The sequence below is a fragment of the Centruroides sculpturatus genome, unplaced genomic scaffold (genome assembly GCF_000671375.1).
Source record: "Centruroides sculpturatus isolate CEXI.00-Female unplaced genomic scaffold, Cexi_2.0 scaffold359, whole genome shotgun sequence".
Classification (NCBI taxonomy): Eukaryota; Metazoa; Arthropoda; class Arachnida; order Scorpiones; family Buthidae; genus Centruroides; species Centruroides sculpturatus.
Window position 1 is genome coordinate 265,373 of NW_019384764.1, and position 21,613 is coordinate 286,985.

The 21,613-nt window shown below is 34.7% G+C and overlaps 1 protein-coding gene across 2 annotated transcripts; it reads right to left on the reverse strand.

The window, feature by feature from the left end:
• Positions 1-3,633: 3,633 nt before the first annotated feature.
• Positions 3,634-20,144, reverse strand: LOC111628870 (single-minded homolog 2-like). Of its 2 annotated transcripts, none has more exons than XM_023372729.1 (10): positions 19,661-20,144; positions 13,881-14,078; positions 7,936-8,021; positions 6,642-6,731; positions 6,435-6,546; positions 6,278-6,363; positions 6,007-6,206; positions 5,827-5,933; positions 5,432-5,528; positions 3,634-5,362 (listed from the first exon to the last, which is right to left on the reverse strand). In XM_023372729.1, exons 2-10 carry the CDS (start codon positions 14,053-14,055, stop codon positions 4,174-4,176), a joined length of 2,142 nt encoding a protein of 713 aa, XP_023228497.1. In that variant the 5' UTR covers positions 14,056-14,078; positions 19,661-20,144; the 3' UTR covers positions 3,634-4,173. The 2 variants fall into 2 exon arrangements, with proteins under 2 accessions (XP_023228497.1, XP_023228496.1); XM_023372728.1 differs by having other exon boundaries at positions 3,639-5,362; positions 5,432-5,579; positions 19,661-20,141.
• Positions 20,145-21,613: the final 1,469 nt, after the last annotated feature.

A 21,613-nucleotide genomic window follows, 5' to 3' on the forward strand; every position in this document is an offset into this window, starting at 1 on the left:
TTTTTAAATATTTGACGTAAACATCGTGAATTAATTCTGTAATGAAAATGAATTTCTTTTTTAATTAAACAACTAAAACATTTCATTTTTTTTTTTTTTACTAAAATTAATAAGTGAGAACGTCGCGATTTCTCGCTTTAAGTCTATCGGAATTGCTTTTAAAGCATCTATTTTTTTCCATTGTTGGTAGACGATGACCAAACATATTCTATTATTGAGTTATAATTATATAAAATTTATAAATTTGTACACGCAATTAACAAAATATATAAGAAAGCAGCTTGGTTGAGAATTATTTTCGAAATTAACGCATCTTTCCAAAACCTTTCCGCGGTGCAAATTGTTAAGTCCGTTAAAAAAAAGGGGGGGAGAGAAAAAAGATGAAGATAGAAACAAGAGGCGACATTAAAGCGGTGAAAAATCCTGTAAAATGAAACAAGAGTCGACACGAGTGAATCAAAGAGACAAGGAAGCGATTACTTTGCCACCAAGCCCAGTCGGGTTTTGTTTACTTTGCAGCTTAATCAATGCGAACGACGGTACATTACAGCAAATACCGTAAAATGGAATTCCATAATTATGAAAGCCGTGTGGCTTAATGTGCAAGGTTTGCTAGTAGAGGACGTCCGCGTGATCCAATAATGGCCGAGATTGAGAACTAGCTTAATACTCGGATGGAAACAGCACTCCGCCTTGCAACAGCATCACCCCCAGTTACATTTGCCTATTCAAACACCATAAATTGAATAGGGATATAGTTAATTCGTTCTTTCGGCTTCTCTTCCAAAATGCGTCACACAGACACACACACACACACACTCTCTCCATCTATCTGCAAAATGTTTTTAAAGAAATTGCCCAAACTGTAACCGATATTGTTATCCTAACAGTATTTTTAATAAAGAATGAAAAACTTTTGTGTCTTTTATTACCTGGGATGGAATGGTGGTCAATCCGAGTTGTTACACTAGAAGGAGGTCTTTGGCCAGGTGTATTTGCACAAGTGTTACTGAGCAGTGTGAAACAGTTGTATTTTCTGAGTCAAGGCCGTTCCCAGACTATTTTTCCTTAAATGTGTCTCCGAACTATAATAAATTATCTGTTTTCTAAACTGACATTCATTTTGCTATTTGCAGTTTACCGGTGTTGTGTATCGGTAAATAATCTTGTGACCAATTTCTCTGAAGCAGGAGGAAACAAGTTTATTTGTTAAAATTCCACTCTAGGGACTATACCCGCGAGTTTATAATGTGTTCTTACTAAATTCGTTCCAAGAAGAAATCTGCACTTAAAACCGAACGCGTTTTGTAGTCTATTCGAAGTCGAGAATAGTTTTTATTGTTTAAAAGAACCACTCCTGTTATAGAACTCTGATTATGAGCGGTTACTTTTATCCTGAGATTTTCACACGAATCCCCCCGAGTTGAGTCGTAATCGGGGCCCTAATCTCACCAAATTTCTAATAGAAAACCCATAAGCAAATAACACCTCGGGAGGGCCTTTCTTAGCTATTAATCGAACGTAATCATTATCAAAACGCACTAGACGAGATCAAAACTAACAATAGGACCAACTTAATTGGCGTATGGTTGCCCCGGGGTGCCACCCACCCAACACGTGCACTAACTACCGTGTCCTAATACTGCACTACCTCTTGACCCCTAACTTCCAGCTGCGTTCCCAAGGTCACCCCTCTCTTTCCCTTGACCCTTACAAATGACCCTGCAGGTGTCTAACGATTGGACATATCAAAGAATTAGATCGTTGTAAGGCGCTAGATCAAAAGGTAGAAAATAGTCAACAGGTGCTTCTTCCCGACAAAGCGCTGACAAAATTAAACTGTATGGAGGTCTCACAAATTATTTCAAACATTCCGCTTTCTTGTATACAATCAATTATGTACTAGGGAGGTGTTACCGCGCAAGATGGTAAATTTATAGAGTGGTAGAAGTAATGCTAAAAACGCCCGTCCTGTAGAAAGAGGGGGAAAAAAATCTACTTGAGCTCTCGTACATTAGCCCAGATGGTTTTGTTAGTAATTTTCTTTAAAGTTAGCAGATGTTCGGTCATAATTTGTTGGGTGAAATGGCTTGACAAATGTCGCAGTTACGCCGTGCACTTATCGAGAGAAACTGTTTGGAGTTGTCAATGTAATAGCTACGCGCGCGATTGACAAGAGCAACTGCAGTAAGGATCTTAATGCTGTAGTTAAAAGTCGTGTTGAACAACTGTGGGATTTATCTTTTCAAACAGAAAGATTATAATTTAACAGTACCTCACTTGATTTATGGTACTTTTTCTTAAAATGTCTTAAAACTTTTCCAAATTCGGCAAGAATTTTGGTAAAGTACGGACGGTCTCAACAAGTGTTGAATTTTTCTTTTAATAGGCCTACACGTATAAAGGCATGATTGGAGAGTTAATCGAATTTTGAGATTTACGACGGGATCTCCTAGTTCATAATATCTTCTATAAATCGGGAGCGCTACAAGTTGGGCAGAAACACGTCTGTACGTAGCACAATAGGTTAACAGTAAGCGGGTTTCTATTGCATTCAAGTCTCTTTTTTTTAGGATGCGGTTGGGACAGGTTTCCTCTTTTCAGTCCCCCTGACAACATAAGACTCGCCGACTTTATAACAGGAGAGGAGGCCCCGTGACCACCCATAGAGGAAGGGGATTTGAAGTGATATCTTGTTAATGACCGTCATGTTAGGACAGCTGGACATTGGTCCTTGTAATCATATGCGTATATTACAGAAGTTAGTGAAACGAGGGATGAAAATAGGCACGCGACTGTATCGGTTAGTTAACAAATGGTGACATAATGGGATAGAGTGCTGATAATGTTTATCTAGTCCTTCTCTGCTTTTGGTTTTTATATTCAACGTCTGCCTTTCCACGATAGCAGAACTGTAAAAAGGACCTTATTAGAAAGTAATAATACGTAAGCTGCATAAAAATTATTGGTTAGACGTATTCGATTCGACATTAAACACTTGCGTTTAACATCAATACCCTTAAGTAAACAGCCACGAAAGATTTATTCTTTCAATATAATGGAAAATTATCTAAAAAGACTTTAGATTTTTTCCACTCGGTCAAAATGGAATGAAATTATAAACTTTTTTTTAACTTTAAACCATTTACTGTCGGACTCTTGTCGATATAAAGTACATTTAGCAAATAACTAAAATCGACTCAGTAAAACGACACAATAACAAGAAAGATTAAAACAACCGAAACAAAATTGAAGTTCTAAAAACGTAAAAAGGAACGAGAGACCTTTGAAGCGCTAAATTGCCACTAACTTTAACAGAACCGCTCTAAGGACTGTGTGCCGCTGCTATGGTGACCATAGTGGTTTATTCATTGAGGTGATGAAGCCTCTGATTCTACATACAAATACGGCTTCCAAAAAGAGCACGCCAAATATACTAATCTCATTTTTATAATTAAACGTAAACCAAAATGAAATGAGAATTTCCAAACGTGTTTCTTTAAAACACGTTTCTCTTTCTAATTAGTTTATGTTCGATGTTAAAACGCAGAAAGGTTCCAAATTCATAGCATACAGTTCACACGACCTCTGAACGAGGCCAGGTAACCTGACAATATATATGGCCTAATGCCAAGACCTGCACCATTGCTAAGGGTATCCTTTTTCCTGTCAACCTTATTCTCGATGTCTGCCCCGTTACACTAGTGCTAACAGAATTTATCACGAGGTAAACCCCATAGAATATTGATATAAACATTTTGTCAACTTCGCAGGTGAATTTTATCGTGTTTTAGAATATAAAAGAAATCTATTTGTTAATGACAAGAGAGTATGTGTCTTTAGGAACATATAATTTATATTGAGAAATGAAGAGATAGGTAGAAGCTACAAACTGCATGAAAACTTTCTCTGTTTTTTAATATCAACACCCTCCGCATACATTCATTTCTAAATAGACCTATCCTCGCCGGACTAGGGTCTGATTACAATCTAAACCGCCAGACTAGAAAAAAGAAAGGAAAAAATATATAAGGAAAAATTTTAGATCCTTCATAGACGAAGATGCTTTTCCTCCCAATAAATTATGAATTAATGACCCCGAGTCCAGCTTGGCAGTCCACAGCAATATACAAAAAGAGACTGTACAGGAGAAGGCTCATAGCCTCTCGGTTCCTAGTGAACGAAACCGTTCGTGATTTGGTACTGCTGTGCATCTACAATAACGCTAGTGTAACCGGGTTGCTGTAATGTCGGATTCCTAGCGAATTCCAAACCGTTACAAGGTAAATTGGACTGTAGGGTGGTCAATTTATCGTTCTCGGTATCGTAAGAATCCAGAGATGTCCTTTCACATTCCTGAAGCATCAAGTACTTATCGTCCAAATTGGCTACCGTATAAGGTCTTTGATTGTTAAAATATTCCGGATTACTGTATAAGTCGGTGGACAATTGCTTGCCGTCACACTCTTTGAATACAGCACCACGATATAAAGGACTTCTGTTATTTTGAGAGTTCTGTATGATGACGCTCTTATAAGTTGTAGCTGGGGTAGTTACTTGTAAGGCACTGGTGGTGTAACACAGTTGGTCCGGTTTGGGATCCTCTCTACCTCTAATCGGTATACTGGGAGTCGAAGAGTTGGACTTTGCTACCGGCGATGAAGTGTCGATGACACTGTCGCTTCGGCTGTCGCACGGGGACCTTTGGGGTTGCATCCCGTGGTAGCTTTCCAAATCTGACTCGGATAGAGTAGAATCCGACTGGTTGCTGAATGGTCCCGTTTGATACAAATTGTGGGATTTCTGTAGGATGTCACTGGTGGCATTGCGGATGGTACTACTGTAAACACATGTCTCTGACGTGGGAGCACGGTAGGATAAATGGGGATTCAGCTCGTCCATTTCGGGGGTAGTCGAACTGTTAGAATAACCTGGAAAATTTGCCATGTCAGTGCGAGTAATGTACCGTTCTTCAGGATCGCAGTAACCGATTCGCTCCTCGTACGGTGCTAACCGTTGTTGATTGCAGTAGATGTAACCCCCATCTGTAAAAAGACCCATGGATACAGGATACGATTGTTTGGCATTGATGGGAAAACACCTTTCGTCTTGATAGGGGACGCTGCCGAAAGAATTCAAGTGTATCGGTAGAGAGTTCGTGTCGTACAGCGAAGCGTCAAAAATCTGATCCGAACTATGCTCTGTTGATTCCACACATGGATATGGCGATCTTCTCGGTTTACTTCTGTTGGTCCTGACTTTTCCCGTCTGCGACTGGCTACATGTCTCAGAAGGGAATATATGTTCTGTTCTGCTTTCCAGCTGCTCCATTTGCAATTGCAGCGCTTTAGCTTCTAGTTCACTGCAAATGGAAGAAATCAGTAGAGAAGAAATTGACAAAGAAATGCATATATCAAGAAATGGATCCTACCTGAGCACGTAGTTAACACTGACAATACAATGCGGTCGAGACGACCTACTGTTATGTACGATGGTGGCGTAACTCTGCATCCAAACCCAACCTCCGTCTTTAGATAGAAATCGGTAATATTTAGTGGTCACTTGGCCTTTCAATAATACTAAGAGTGAAGAAAGGAAAAAAGACATTACGTAAATATTCCTGGTAAGTGAACTCGGCATCTTAAAAAATTATTTACTAAGTTGAGAATAGGAAGTTATATCGAAGTAAAGTCCTTCACAATTTTTTTTTTTTAAAAGAGAAACAAAAATAGCATTGTTAGAGGGACGTGCGAACATCAGAAAAATAATGGTCTGCTGGTGCAGAACTTTTATTAAATTACTATTACTGTCAAGAAACATACTCACAGGTGTGATGAGAATACCTCATGTGCAGACTATCACAGCCGTGTATGTAATGATATAGCGTTTTTTCAATTAAGTCCTGCGGTTCGTAGCCTGTTAGTTGTGCTACTCTGATGGATAAATAAATCCTATCAACACTAATTATTACTCAATTTTATAATAGAATAAGGCCTGCACACATACCTTGCATCCAAGAAGATTAATTTGAGATCGAGACTGGCGCGAAACATAAACATATTATTGTACATTTTAATTTCGGTGATTGCACTTGGAGGAAGAGAATGACCTACTGCAACTAAACCCAAATTTTGATAGCAGCCATCGTAAGGTGCCACATCCATCGAGTAATGCTTTACCTTCAGATATCCACTGCAGTGTATGACCTAAGAAAAATAAGCGGTTTATTAACTAAGCGACAAATAAAAGGTTCGAATCGATTGAATTGTTTTCCAACCTTATAACCACCAGAAGTCAAGCCCGCGTTTCTCTTGGCCAAGACGCATTTCATCCTCAAGAAAAACGATCTTTCCATTTCGAAATCTACAATATTCGACAATATTCAGGAACAAGACGAGCAACAAAGCGTAGAAGAGTTAAAAAGTCGAATTTACCTTGTGCCACGTGAGCGTGCGGTAAAGGTGGCTGTAGAGTAAGCACCGCTGTCATTTCGTCGTGATCTGCAGGATGGATGTACTCGTAGATGCTGTTGCCTGTCAATTCTACCTGATAATTAACAAGCACTTAAAATTTTTAATCTCTTTTTTCCAACATGTGTTTGTATGTCAAACGATGACATTTTTATTAATTCTTTTACTTACTTGCGAGAGGCCAAGGTGCACCGAGGCCGTTTCGGAAATATACATGATCTTCCCATCCGGTGCCACCACGAACACAAAACCGTCCAACGTCTGGAAAAAGGTCAGAGAAAATATTCAGTCAGATGACGGACGCCTCTCACCGATGACGTATAGTCATTGCTCTTTGGCCGCACCGACTAACTTTTACCTCTCTGTCTCTATTGTCATTGGACGGGTGATCAACTAACCCGTGTCGACCCGACTAGATTTATTACCCTGTACAGATTATAGTAACTGGATATGTTTGTAGATAAATGCACATTCATTTTTGGTCGCGGAGCAACGGCGAAGTCTACTTTTTACCTTGAATACTGAGGAACCTTCTGCTTTTCTCTTGTAATACGAAACCGTTTCGTTATTAGTGTGGTCAGTTGTGAAACGCGACAACCACCATAGCAAACTACTACAGAGTTTTACTGACTTAAAACTAGTATTTTTGCTCGTATCGATGCAGATTGCAGCCATTCCATCACACCTAGAACTTCTGGATGCTTAAAATTTCAGTGAAATATTACAAAATTATATACGAGTAGATTAAAAAATACGTAGTTTATTGCATTAGAGAATGACTGGAAAGAAGGTTGGCATCATGCCACTTTCGGGCTATTCTAGAAATTCTAAAGCCCTAGTAGGCCTATAGAGAATTTTGCGCGGTTTTAGATTTAAATTGTAGATCAGTCTGTGACATAGAGTTGTAAATTTCATTGCGGAGAGAGAAAATAATTTTTAACTTTTGTAAAAAAATATTCAGATTAAGTGTAGGAGTTAAATCTTAGCGGATGTGTTAGAAGAAAAGTAATTATAAAAACTTTCTCCGGGATTTAAATAAATGTGAAGTTTCATTGGAGAAATTGTACATGTTGGAAACTAAACAGCATCAATCAAAGCTGAAAAATATATAAGAAAAACACTTCTGGTACAAAAATATTCTCATGACAAATCATAAATATTCCAATCTGCATTGCAATAGCCATCCAATATAAACCATTCTGTGCATTCTGAAAGGCAAGGGTTTCTTAACGATGTTTAACCTGCAGCAACAATCGAATGCGGGGGCACGTTTTAAAGACGGGTGACAAATTACCTCTTCCTGCTTTAGAAAGTGGAAAACCTACAGCACATAAGATCTCTTAGCAAAATCACCGATCTACAGTCTTTTTCTATTTTGTTTACCGTTTCCCCCCACTTCAGACCTGGGTGTTGAAGAGTCAATTATTAAATTCTGAAAAGTAAAATTGCAAATAAGAAAAATTACCTGTAGCAGGTGTGATCCTAACTCCTTGATGGTACCTTCTCTGGGATTTGGAGGAGGTGGCGTCGATCCCCAACCGTCGCCTAGGCCTTAAAAAGTCCATGAATAAGAAAAAAAAAAGCACAGGAATTTATTTTATTTTCTAGCAGTAAATTTAATCTGTTTTAATGTGTTTCTATTAAGAGGAATTCGGAAATGAAAAAGGGGATTATAAACCGCAAGTTTAGGCCTACTTTGCATCATAACCGACTTCAAAATGGCGTTCGGGAGCGTGTCGACTCTCATTGGATGTTTTAGCAAATTTCGACCCGCTTGCTACCAGCTAGTTTGATCCAGACTTGACATTGATCCTAAAATACGATGTTTGTTCATCGGAAGCGATAGGATGGAAAAGTGTACGAGAAAATTTCCATTGTCCTCAGTTATGTCAACATCAGCTGTCCCTAGACGGGCCATCCATTAACTGTTGCCAATCACCTCCCGGATAACCTTGGTTTATACCTCTTACCTTATCGACAACCACAGACAGATAAACCCAGATTGTGGTTAAGGGGATTAACTGGAAACATTCTCCCTATCAGGACTCAGGATATTTTTTTCTAATTATTTTCTCGAGAGTTGAGAACAGATAAACAGCAGTTAAATATTGTCATTCTCCTACCTTGCTAAATACAAAAGTTTTACGATACGAATGAACTAAAAGAGAAAAACAAAAATATGGATGGAAATAGAGATACTTAAAATTTATGAGGCTGGATAGGGTGGGTTAAAGTAAACATGGAAACCCTCATTAAAAACCAATAGTTTTGAAAGGGACGAAATGCGTGCCGATGCCAATTTGTTTGCCATGCTACTGTGATGTATGGACGAAAATTTAATCCGCAGCGGGGTCGTAAGGTTTGGCCTGTCGTGAGTTTTCAGGACTACGTCGAGTTGGAGCAGAATTTGCACGAGAGAGGCGGGGGAGGGGCACTCAACTGGATCAGATAATGAGCAGGGCTCGCATGTAGGAACGATTGTCAATCAATAGCCCTCGAATGCAGTCAGCCACGGGTACTTATCTATCATTTGTGTCGCGAATAAATAGTTGTTAATCACGTTCTACTCATTTGTGGGAGACTCAACGGTCCGCTACACTTCAATGGAGAGGTAGAACACCCCGATAAGTAACAGGGGAGAGATCCCGCATCCCTTCAGTATTGTTCTCTTGATGCTATTGTTTTTTCCGCCCTGGGGTCTGTCTGACTCGTATGTCAATTTAATAGTTGTCGTTTTGTTGCAGAGTGTGACTCCCCCGTCGGAATTCGCCTTGTTAATTGTTTCTGCAGCAGCATCATCGATAGCTCCATAATTAAGACAGTTTCTGAGCTGTTAAGCTTATTTTCTCCACGTTTTAAAGATGGCAGCAGCTCGTCTCCGATAGATTGTTTTTCTCCTTATCGATCCGTTCGAGTGGGGCTTTGTTTTTAATGTTAAAACTGATCCTCCTCCGGTAAACATGGCGGATCTTTATGGCTGTTGTGAAAGAGCGACTCGACCTATGCTTACACATTCGACTTTTTCCATAATATAAGACCACAAAATGCATTGCTACAAAAGAAAATACGCTTCTAGCACACCCTTTCATATTCTATTTCATTATAATATCTCCTTTAAATCATTGAATGGATGCTGAATAGTTATCGTACCTTTAATGGGAAATATAATTACAGCCTAATGAAATTCTAGTAACTTAAACTAAATTACACATCGCTTTCTCTCAATGATATTAAAGTGAATAAGAGAACATCTATATAGCGTTAGGCCTATAATTTCTTAACAATTCTATAGATTTATGTGCTTCGATCGTACGGCTGAATCATTAGCATAGGCAACTATTAAATAAATATGTTTTGCCTTTTTTTATAGTTTATATATCGCGTAACAATAATCCAAACAAGCTAAAATCAGAGTGACCTTTAGGGATCCGTTATGTCAAAGGCGAATGAATTATGAGGAATCGGATTACGCATCTCTTTCTACTGTAATTTAGCAATTTTACTATGCTTATGTCTTGCAAATTTTAAATTTGCGACACCTAAACGAGGTATTAAAGCTTGAAAATACTCTCAATTTTTTTCTATCAAGTACTAGAATTAAGGTTTAACTTACCGTAAAGTATTTTATTGACATTCTCCATACTTTACTAAACAATGTAATGTTTAAAATAATTAAATCCTAGTATCATTATGAATTTGAATAAGTTAAAGAATTGTAAGAAATATAAAATCTTTAAAGATATGAAACGAATTTATTGAAATATTGTATAAAGTTCTCAGCAATAACTCAAACTTATACAAGTTTAGGCAAGTATATACTAAGAATATCACGTACTCTTTACAACGAATAGGAATTAGAACTCATAAATGACGTCACGAAACTAAATAATGACATTTTGGCCTCCCTGGAAGCCGTAATTTTAGAATCAAGCGTAGGCGTTTCCATTCAAACTTTTCTTCAAAGCGGGATATCTTTCCGCTTGTCACAGGAAGTATGGTTTGAAGAGGCAACACAACAAACACTTTATTTATGGAGTGTGGACAATTGATCAGGAAATGTTAAGCATAATTCACCCACATACACCCATTAGCGTCACTTTTCAGTTTTCTAGAAACACCTTTTTTTCCTGAAAGAATTTCGCTCCCGAAACAGGTCAGAAGTTTGTTCTCTTAGAAATGTCTTAAGATTTCGATGAAACTATAGTTTTTCCTGCATTCTCCTTAAATATTTCTCTAACGAATTAAGTTTAAATTATAAAAAAAAAAAAAACCTAAAACACCTTTCTAAAATGAAAAGAAATGCATTACTTTTGAAGATTTCTTTCTACTCTACGAGAAAAGAATGTAATAAATTTTCATAACGTGTTTTTGCAAATAAATGAGAGAAAAGATAAAGAAATATTATCATTTTCGTTTGAATTAGAAGCCTTTTATTACTCATCCGAAATACTTTTCTAGTGGATTCATTAGGAGAATTTTAATCTTCGCAATAAATTTTCATTTTTTTTTTAAATCCAATATAACCTTGCATTATAATTTCGGACTGTGTACCTTTACTCGCACATTTCTCACGAAAACTGAAACACAAAACAGAATGATTCATGCCTCATACCAGAACAAAATTGGAACCAAAGGTTGTTTTGATAATCAGGCTCGAACCTATATAATTTCACAACAACAATTTCGAATTCAACTGCAAATGAAAACGTTACGCTTAAAGTACGTCACGCATTAGACCTTTACTATATGTTTTTATTAATAAAAAAAATTACGCTAAAATACTAATAATCTTTAAAAAAAAATTAACGACATATAAACTATTCGATGCTTTACCGGTTAATTGAATTAGAGAAAATGCATTTTTTGTTAGAAGATTTCTTCTACTCGTCGTCGAAGAATTCTGCCAATTAAGAGTAGGAAGAACGAGGTGTTAATGGTGATCTAACGAACCATATATTCGCTAGTAAATCGAAAAACGAAGGCAGCCATGCATAAGCTTGCCTTAACCACGCCCAGAAGGAGAGAGAAGGATGCATTTATCGACCAGTGATTTCAAGCTGATGGAGAACAGTAATTATAAGATCTTGCTCTAAGGCGTAAAAACCAAGATGGATGCCTACATTTGGGGTGTTTTTTTTTATATATTTAAATTTAACGTATTACATCTATAAAATTGACAACTTTATTTTCTAAAATCGACTCGGTAATTTATTTAAAAAAGCTGATAATAATTTAATAGGATTTTTAAATTTGGTTTTCTTACGAAATGATGGATATTTACACATAAATGATCTTTTTTTTTTAGTATGTTTAACACTACGTTTTTCTTCGAATTCTCATATTCTAAATTTAGAATTAATAAATGATTTGTTATTAACTAAATGAAGGAGACAGTCATAAATAATATCTTGCATTTGTAAGCTATATAAATAGCGGAAGAACTCGAGATTTTTCATTTTATGTTATTTATCTTCGTCTATGTGTTTATCTAAACGATATATTTTTCGGTTCTTTGAATCTTCCTTTTTATAAACTTATTGATTTATTTTTTTAATTTGGAAAAATCTTAATTAATAAAACACTATAATACAAGAGAAGTTACAATAAAAACTCTTTAATAGGTTGAATATTTTGTTGGGAGTAGAATTATATTTAAAGGTTCTATTCTTCTATAACCTATTTAATTGACGATAGAAACTAATCTTAATGCATTATGGCCTATATTAATTTTTTTTCGAATGTTTTCTTTATTTTAAAGCGAATAATAAATAAATAATATTTAAATATAGGCCTAAATATTTCAAATGTTAATAATATAATTAACGTTAGAACATTGAAGAAACTGTATTGAGTTTGCAGTTTTGAGGTAAAGTAACATTATAAGGAGCTCCCGTTATTTATAGACGAATGCATTTTACTTATTAAAGATTAAAAATAACTGTAATATATTTTATGAAATGTAAGATTTATACTGTAGAAAAATCTAAAGTTTTTTTTTCTTCTTATTATTATTATTAATATTATTCGCCTTTAAAAGAAATGGAAAATCTCCAACAATACCCTTTATATTTTACTTCATTTGTAAACCAAACTGTTAACATTATACAGAGATTTAAAAAGAGATTGTGCCTTCGGAGCCCTCTTAACACCTTTTTGGAGGGGAAGACAAAAAGTGGACCCACATCCGGTGATACCCGTATGCACCTCATCGACTGGGCTGCCAAAGATTACATCGACATCCGCTTCAACCAGGAAGGAATAACGGAGATAACTGAGTGACGATGATAGCTCGTCTTTGCAGGTCTAACTTCACAAAAGGCACGGGTGGGGTTGGGAGCCTCGACAACCTTCACAATGGCTCACAGCAAACGAAGCCAATTTGTCCCGTAGGACGCCGTCTGTCCAATTATCAAAATCTTTTCTTCTCTCTGCCTACGTAACAACAAGGGGAGGAGAATACGACAAGTAGAACCACCCCCGTTTGTGATTTGAATCGTAAAGACCGGCCGAAAAATCGCCATCCATTCAATTATCAAAATTCGGGTGCCTCTTTTATGCAGTTGTTCAACCCTTAGGAAAGGAAATGATTGATTTTTCTTTTGCTTCCCTTTATTTTTCCATCCAGTTTTTTTTTTTTTCAAATTGTCTGAATTGTCCGGTAAAAAATATTTTGCGAGTCACCCTCATTAAGATCGCTCGCTTATGCTTCTCTATAGCGAGAGCCCCTTCAATATAATTTTTATAGTACATTCGTTCACTTACGTTACCGAAAGAATACATCACAACTTTAAAATGGCACAGCAGCCTTACTCTCTTATGACTCAATTAAGCTATTTTCAAGGTTCTCCTTTGGGTTTTACATCGTTTAACTATATTATCCTATAAAGTGCATTCATTTCGTATTAAAAAACCTAGGTATTATAAAATACAGTCCAGAGAATTTTATCAAAGAAAGCTAAATAAAATCAACATAGGCGCCATTGTTGTATATCAATAGTATCTTAATATGTTTAAATTTAAAAAAGAATAGGAGACATCCGTCACAAATAACTTGCATTGTGTTCTATCCAATCGAATTCAATCTCAAAAGTAATTGGTTTATTTTAAAATTTAATTTCGGACCATCATTTTAACGTCACAGAATAGGAGGAAAAATACCTTAAAGTGAATATTTCGTTCGAAAAATATTAAAAAAGTGTAAGCTCGTAACAAGTGCAGAGATTTCTGCACAATGGCGCATGAAATAGGACTGAGGAGTCGAGGTATTTTTTTATTTTTATTTTTTTTTTTCGTTTCAAAAAATAGGCCTGAGTTATTTTATAGAAGGCCTATATATTTTATTACTTAATGATCGATAGAAGTAAATATATAAGCTGTAGATGAATACGAAATAAGCACACGTATACTTACCATCGGGAAAGACGGCTCGCATTTTCAGATAGGAAGTAGTAAGTCTAATAATGGAAGCTTTATCTAATTGACTCGTAATGGCTGCCGGCAGAGGTAAAAGCTTTGCTAATTCCAAAAATTCCGCGTTCTCTTTCTCTCGTCTCGACCTGGCTGCGTTCTTAGACTTTTCTTTCATACTCGGAAAAACGATTTGACTTCCTAAAAATAAAGCAAAAAAAAAAAAAGCTCTTACGGCTCCAACTTTTATAACATATAATAGGCCTATAACATGCTTCGTTTCTCTATTATCTTTATATCTAACTTACTATTTATTAAATATATTTGTTCTTTATAAAAGTCCGACTTTAATATTTAATTTTCTTATATTTATAAACCGATACTTTGCGATTTTTCTTGTATGCCGATACATAAAAATGGCATAAAGTATCAGTTTATTATTAAAAGAAAATCAGATTTTTTATTATTATTTACTTTATAAAAAAAGGGAGTTCGTCTTATAAGTAGAAAAAATCGAGTTGAGACAGTATCGCAGCAAGCTTTGTATAAATATTAGCGTTCAGGTTTAAAAGTAACAAACCTATCTATCGCTTGTTTGCACTTGACCTTTTCTTAGCTCGTAAACTTTTTGTTGTTGTTGTTGTTGTTGTTATTATTGTTTTTATCAAATTTTACTCCCTTTTTTTATCGTTCTTAGATGGCAATATGATACGTTTTCATGGATTATTTTAGTACTTGTTAAAAGTTCGGACCCACTAAATGGACTATTAAACACTTCATCCGTTTCCATCCCCTCTTTTTTTTTTCTTTACTTCAAATGTTCTTGACAGTTAAGATTTTTGATAAATTGAAAAAGAACAGCTTGACAGCGTAAAACGGTAGTTTGGTCAGGAGAGACTTGACACACGACTCCGTCATTTAGAAAATGAGTAATGTTGCTTAACTGCTTTTATATTGATCATTTTTCTTTTTCGATATGTCACCAGATAGTCGCAATGGTAGAGTTATTCTCGCCTGTGTCGGATTTTATTTTTTGCCACGGTCATAAATCTACACGTCTATAACGCAATATGCCACGAAAGCCGCTTATTTCCTGATGCATAACTGTGTTGTCGAGTACACAATAATGCATAAGCGTAAATCTGAGTTTGTTTAATTAAGAAAAAAAATAAGAAATGCTTGCCTACGGAGGTAATTGAATAATAGTGGAGTCTAACTGGGTTTTTTTAAGGTTATACACCAATTGAAAAACTATACGAATTCATTACACAATGCGTTTGCTCTTTGTTCGTCAAGGTAGAACATACGGAGTCGAAGGTGTCCATCTGGACAGTTTGGCTTCCAATTTCCATTGGAGGGAATATCCATCACCGGGTGATTGTGTGACAGGTTGAAACGGGAAGTGGTCAACATACCATGAAATTACTGCTAAGCGCAACCACTCTATATAGTGGAGCATCTGTTAGAAATGAGCAGATAATTGCTTGGATCTTGTGTTTGCGAAGGGAAAATGCAAATGTAAAAACTATCGTAAATCTGCGTCATTGTATGCTGTCATCAATCTGTATAGAAAGAAGTTTTGCTTATGGAAAGTTAATCGTCAGTGAGTTGTTAATCCTGAAAAATCCTGAAGATTAAATTAACTGATTTACTTTTTACACAAGAATTAGAATTAAATATAAAATCAGAGAAGTTCTTTATTAACAGAATAGTTTCAGGAGAATAAGTAAACACTCGGAAATCACCGCAAAAAGCATAAATAAAATTGAAAAAATTTCAATCGGATTTTATGCGCTCATCAAATTGTTTTAGAATAAACTGTCAATTAAATGATATAAAAAAACAATTAAAATAAGATCTTTTAATCAAAATTAAAAACGTCTGAAATATAGTAAATCGATGGAAATTTAACGATAAGCAGTATATCTTGTACATCCAGAAAATAAAACGGGATATGTCTTTTAAGTCAGTCTGTAGGCCTACTTGCAGAAAGTAATTCCTTCTGGCTCGATAAAATCATCGGTTTATATCTTGCGACTTAAAGGTGTCATAGTGGAAGACATACCCATGAGAAGATTGTAAGTGTAGAGGCATAACAGCGATAAAAAAATTACGATCCAAAATGTGTTTCGCTTACTATCAGAGAAATGGAAACGAATTGGAATGACGCATTTACTCTTTATGTTCCTTCTTATTTCTTCTTCTTTATTGTCCTTATACGGCTCATTTTACGCCTTGTACTATTTTGAAAATCTAAACTTATTTCCTTACAGAGCTGTAAATCGTATTAAGGATTTCTAGACCTATGCTAAATCTATAGTTTACGCGAAATTAGGAGTTCTTCTAGATTTAAATCTGGTTTCGGATTAGATCGAAGAGTTTTGATATTTGAAAATGTAGGCCTAAAGAATAAGACTGTAGGCCTAAAATCCACACATTCTCATTTGTCAGTTTACATTTTCTATTTGGTAATAAGATCTTTATTGGACTACTAAAAGTTAAGTTAATGCAACTTTTTCAATAGAGTTAGGAAGATTTTCAATAGAAAGATCTTATGTTTCATGTAGACCATTAGGTCTATAATAAAATTTTATTTTTTATAAGTTACCATCATAAATTGTTGTAGAAAGACATTAATGATTTAATCTCATATTTTTTAAGGTTAAAAAGTATCCAACTCAACATTATAGAATCGTGCCTAAATTAAGTCTAAATTGTAATTATAAGCCAACAGTAAAACATTTTTCACAAGATTTAAATTAAAGCTTTTGATATAATTTAGTTTATCCTTGTTTATTTTTGTTTTTTGATAGTCTGATATAAGTCTAAACTTCAACATTTCCATCTTTACTTTCGAAGAATATGATATAAAATTCGTCTGAAGAAATACAGAAAAAAGAACTTTTGAATGAGATTTAATACAGTCTATTTTAATTTTATTTTACGATATAAAAATAATTATATCTATTCTAAATACGACATTGTTAAGTAATATAATGACAAGACACATAATATTGACATTTCTCGATAAAACTATGAAACATAAGTAATTTATCAATACTCTCCGACAATGAAATGTGGGTTAGGTCCTTTTAAACATCTATGTTATTCTCTTGCAAAAAACAAATCCTTTTTCACATTTCCTGTTAATTTAACAGGCCCAAAATGAAAAGTAAATAACATCGTGTGATTGTGTTAAATTAATAAGACTAAAATCAGGCCTTGTTATTTTAACGCGATCCAACTCAAAATACGTTTGTTTTTGAGCCGTATTTTTGAGTTTTTCTATAAGCTATCATTCGAAAACAGAATATTCCCATGAACAGAAGTCAAAAAAAAAGAGGGCTTGTAGTCAGTAAGGCCCTATTTACTTTCGGAGACTTATCAATCATACTATTTACTTTACTTAGCACAGGGGGAATATTGGAATCCCGAGGGATAGTCTATTGTGTTGTTAAACTTTTCAACTTACGAAAAATACAATTTTTTATATTATTATTATTATGATGCAAAAGACAATTCTTTGATCTCTTAGATATATTCTAACTAGAGAACGAGTTTGCTTTGGAAAAAAAAAAATCTTGATTTTGTCCGCCAAAATGAATATATCTGGACTTGACATCAGTCGAATCAGCAATTTCTTACTTTTGCTGATTTAGTCATCTGACGGTTACAATAGAAGCTGCACGTACCTCGGTTTGCCTTCTACACAAGAGTACATCGCCAGTCTCTCTCACGTTTAAGACCTCTTATTTATAAAGTTTAAATTAAATTTTACTATAAACAGACATTCTCTAATGAATTCAATTGTTATTTCTTTCAAATTATTATCAATCAGAAGACAATTCTCTAGTATCTACTTCAAATGAATTGTAATCTGTAGTAGTTATACATCAAAGAAGAAGAAGAAGAAGAAGAAAAAGAAATTTTCTAACCGGAAATTTATTGAATATATTTTTCTATAAAGGACTCTATATTTAGATTAAGCTTTAGTCCTTCAATTGATATAAGGATCGTATAGCTGAATTGTTCCGAGAAGAGTTTATCTAAATCAAACCAATCTAAGAAAACTGGCTAAAGATCACGTTTTAAATCCACAGTGAGAAGTTTAGGACTTTCAACAATGTAATATGATCTGTTGATACAACTACACAAAATCGGAGAATTGTAACTGGAGAATATGGCCTGTAGGCCGTTCTCTATTCGAGATAATCGCAAAATAATACAATTTTCATCATTTTCTAAGTAAAATTTTCCGTCAGATATAAGCATATTATGTGTAATCGCACGATTCATAAAATAGGCCTTTCTTTAGAAACGTCAGTAAAATAACATGTATACTAATTAAATTTCAATGTGATTTAAGATCTATTAAAGAATTCTGAGCTTTTGAATATGAGAATTTATTTGAAATCTTCGATTGAATGTAGTTTTTAAATACTAAAGCGTTTCTAACTCATGGTGTTTACTTTAACTCCGAATAACTAATTAAATTTTCTTTATCGCTCTGGTTTAAGACAAGTTTCCGAATATTTACATGATTTAGCTTAAGCATAAACGTATAAATTTATGTTAAATAGTTACGACACAAAGGAATTAACTTAAAATACTTAATCGACATATGAAATAGGCCTAAAATACAAAAAAAAAAACGAAAAAAAATCTGATTTTCAAATGACTTTAAATCAGATTATTAATCGATTTAAGTTAATTTTCAAATCTAATCACGAATTTGTAAATTTTTTAAACGTTTAATCTTGAAATAACATCAATTTAGAATGGATTTGAAGATAGAAATTTTATCCTATTTCCTTCACGATAAGTTCGCCAGTCTCAATATCAATTTATCATTTTTCCGAAATAATATCTAAAATTTTAATTTATAGAAGATTAAAAATATACGATTAATTAGTTTTGTGATCGATTCTTTTCTATTTAAGACGATTTTCTCGAGAGATATCCTGTAAATCCTATACACAACACACGAGAAATCGTAGGCCGTCTCTTGTTTACAAACCAATTTACTATGTGCAAAAAGTGAGTACTCTCTCGTTTACTTGTAGAAACAAAAGATCTTAGAGTTGATAAAAAGCATATTTAGTCACACGTTAGCCACTTTTCTTCTAATCCAATCGGGTTCAACTTTTAAATATTACTTTTCGACTACCGTACAAGATAAATAGGAGGTTTGGATAGATCTGTCTGATGTTGTCAGGCCGACCCGACCAGTAATTGTCTGCTCGTAATTTATGAGGTTTGTGTCTGGGTATAAGTTAGCACTATCTCTTCTCACATAACAAACTACGGTAGAGAGACCGTTACACTATAATGCATCCCATTGGCAAATTGTAAATAGGCCAATAGTTACGGAAATTCAGATTCTTAACTAGTTACGTCCTCTACAGTTTTGTTTATATTTTGGATCTTTCTTTTCATAACTTAAATGTTTTTGCAAACATCAGAAATTCGACTTTCCTCATAAATCTTTCAGCAAACATTTAAACGTATCAACACCTGTAAAATGCTTTTCGTAACACCAGAAATATATATATATATATTTTAAATAAATTAATTACTTATTTTTGCACAATTAATTAACTTCCTAATTAATAAAAAAGAAAGAGGGGAGTAGAATTTAAAGTAAAATATTATACATTTCATTTAGAAATATTGCAACAATAGAGTTTAGCAAAAGTAAGATGACACGCTAATCTATCGACTTTAAATATTCCCGACTCAATAAACAATATAGAAAATATAGTATAATAAAAGATTATATTTACCTCGATTCACACTTTTCGTATGTATAGGACGTAAAAACACTTAAAATTATCCCAATTTTGAATAGTAAAGTTCAAACTACACCGGGTCATAACCAGATCACCATTCTCTGACCCCATACTGACTCAACGGATACGTCAAAAGATCATCCCATAGTTAAAATCCAACTGGAACATAACTACGATGCGTCGAAACGTCGTCAAATTCTGTCAATCTTACACCAGCCGTCATTACATCACGTGATCCAGTAAGAGAACATCTCCACGCCCAGACCGTAATCGGATTGGTGCGTCGTACGGCAATCCACCAATAAAACTTTCCCGTGAGTTAGGTAGGATGTAAGTAGAATGTTAGGTGTGTACAACTAGTAAGTAGAGTTGACCAAATGGAAATACACCTGTAGCCCAGGGCTAGCACCACGTGGATGTACACGTGCTAAAATGAAATCCCCGTGCACCTGTAGCTACTGTTACCTCTCCGAAACATTCCTTACATGATTGAAGTGAAATTAACGGATTTTATACATTTTTAAATGTTTTCGTAATATTTTCAATTTTAACTCATTCTACTTCTAATCAACAATCGATTTAATTTCCATCTATTGTTAATTTTAACTATTTAACGAATTTAAACGTAATGTCAATCTACCGAGCTTCAGAATACTTTTAAATTTAACTTTAACCCTTTTTTTTTATAAAAAAAATTATTACAAACGTAAAAAAAACGAATTAAAATTTTATTTTACTTTAAAAAAATAAAAAACAATATATTTTTTTTTTAGTAAGAACAATTGAATACGGGTTTCAATTCTGGTATTTGGCGTCTTCTCGCGACACCATCTCATAGAGATCTTAATAGATTGGATAATCCGTCAAGAGTGCAGATTTTCTCTTCAGCATTAGTGATATACAAAGCTCTGATTGGTTAAAGAATGAGCGAGGCAGAACTAATGCTGAAAAGAAGCAAAATTCTAAAACCTACTCGCTGAAGCGACGCCATGTTCGAGGAAAATTGAATACACGTCCGCCATTTTCCTTTTAGTCAAGGGTACGTGTCATTTGTATTGTGCAAAGGTAACGATCTAGAATATTCCAACTCGTTGTGTAAAAATGATATTACCCGTCGTTGACATCAAGAGCGCTGTATCCACGATCATAGCCACTCTATGTAGCATGATCGCGTTTCTTTATGCAGCGCTGCTCGATTGCTCGATCGCTACACAGCAAAGCGTTTCTAAATGAAACGTTTTAATATAGCGAACCGTTTCTAAACGTTTGCTGCAAGGGGTCACTGCAGCAAAGATAAAGCAGCTTTTACGTGTAAAACAAAATGGACGCTTGTGTGTATAATACGATATTATGCTGTAAAAATAAAAAAGTCGAAATGATGTTGATGAAAATAAACATTAACTTAACACCTGATCACTCGCTGAGAGATTTATTTCTCAGCGAGTGATCAGGTGTTAAGTTAATGTTTATTATTTTCTGTTGAGCACGCTTTGGGTTGTTGATAAAAATATTATGAAAAGATTAAAAAGGATTAAATTTTATAAAATGACTCTTAAAGTTATCTAAAGAATAAGAAAATACTATATTTCAAATACTAGATTATCTATCTTCTATCTCTTTACTTTGCTCACATTTTCGGAAAGATAAATGCTCAATTCTTCATATCTCTTTATTTAAATATTGTAGTTTTTTTTAACTAAAGTACTACTTTCGGCTGTAACTGGTATTAAAGGATAGATTACGGCATTCATGTTTAGTTCCAGCGGAAAGCGTTTCTAAACTATAGCGAGGTTGCGGCCGAAGTTTTCATCTCTAGAACGTGAACGTCGAAAGTCGAGCGCCGCTATCTTGTAAGCGGCGCTCGACGTTCGACGTTCACGTTTTAGAGATGAAAACTTCAGCCCCAACCTCGCTTATAATGTAATGCAGCGATGTGTAGAAAGGCCT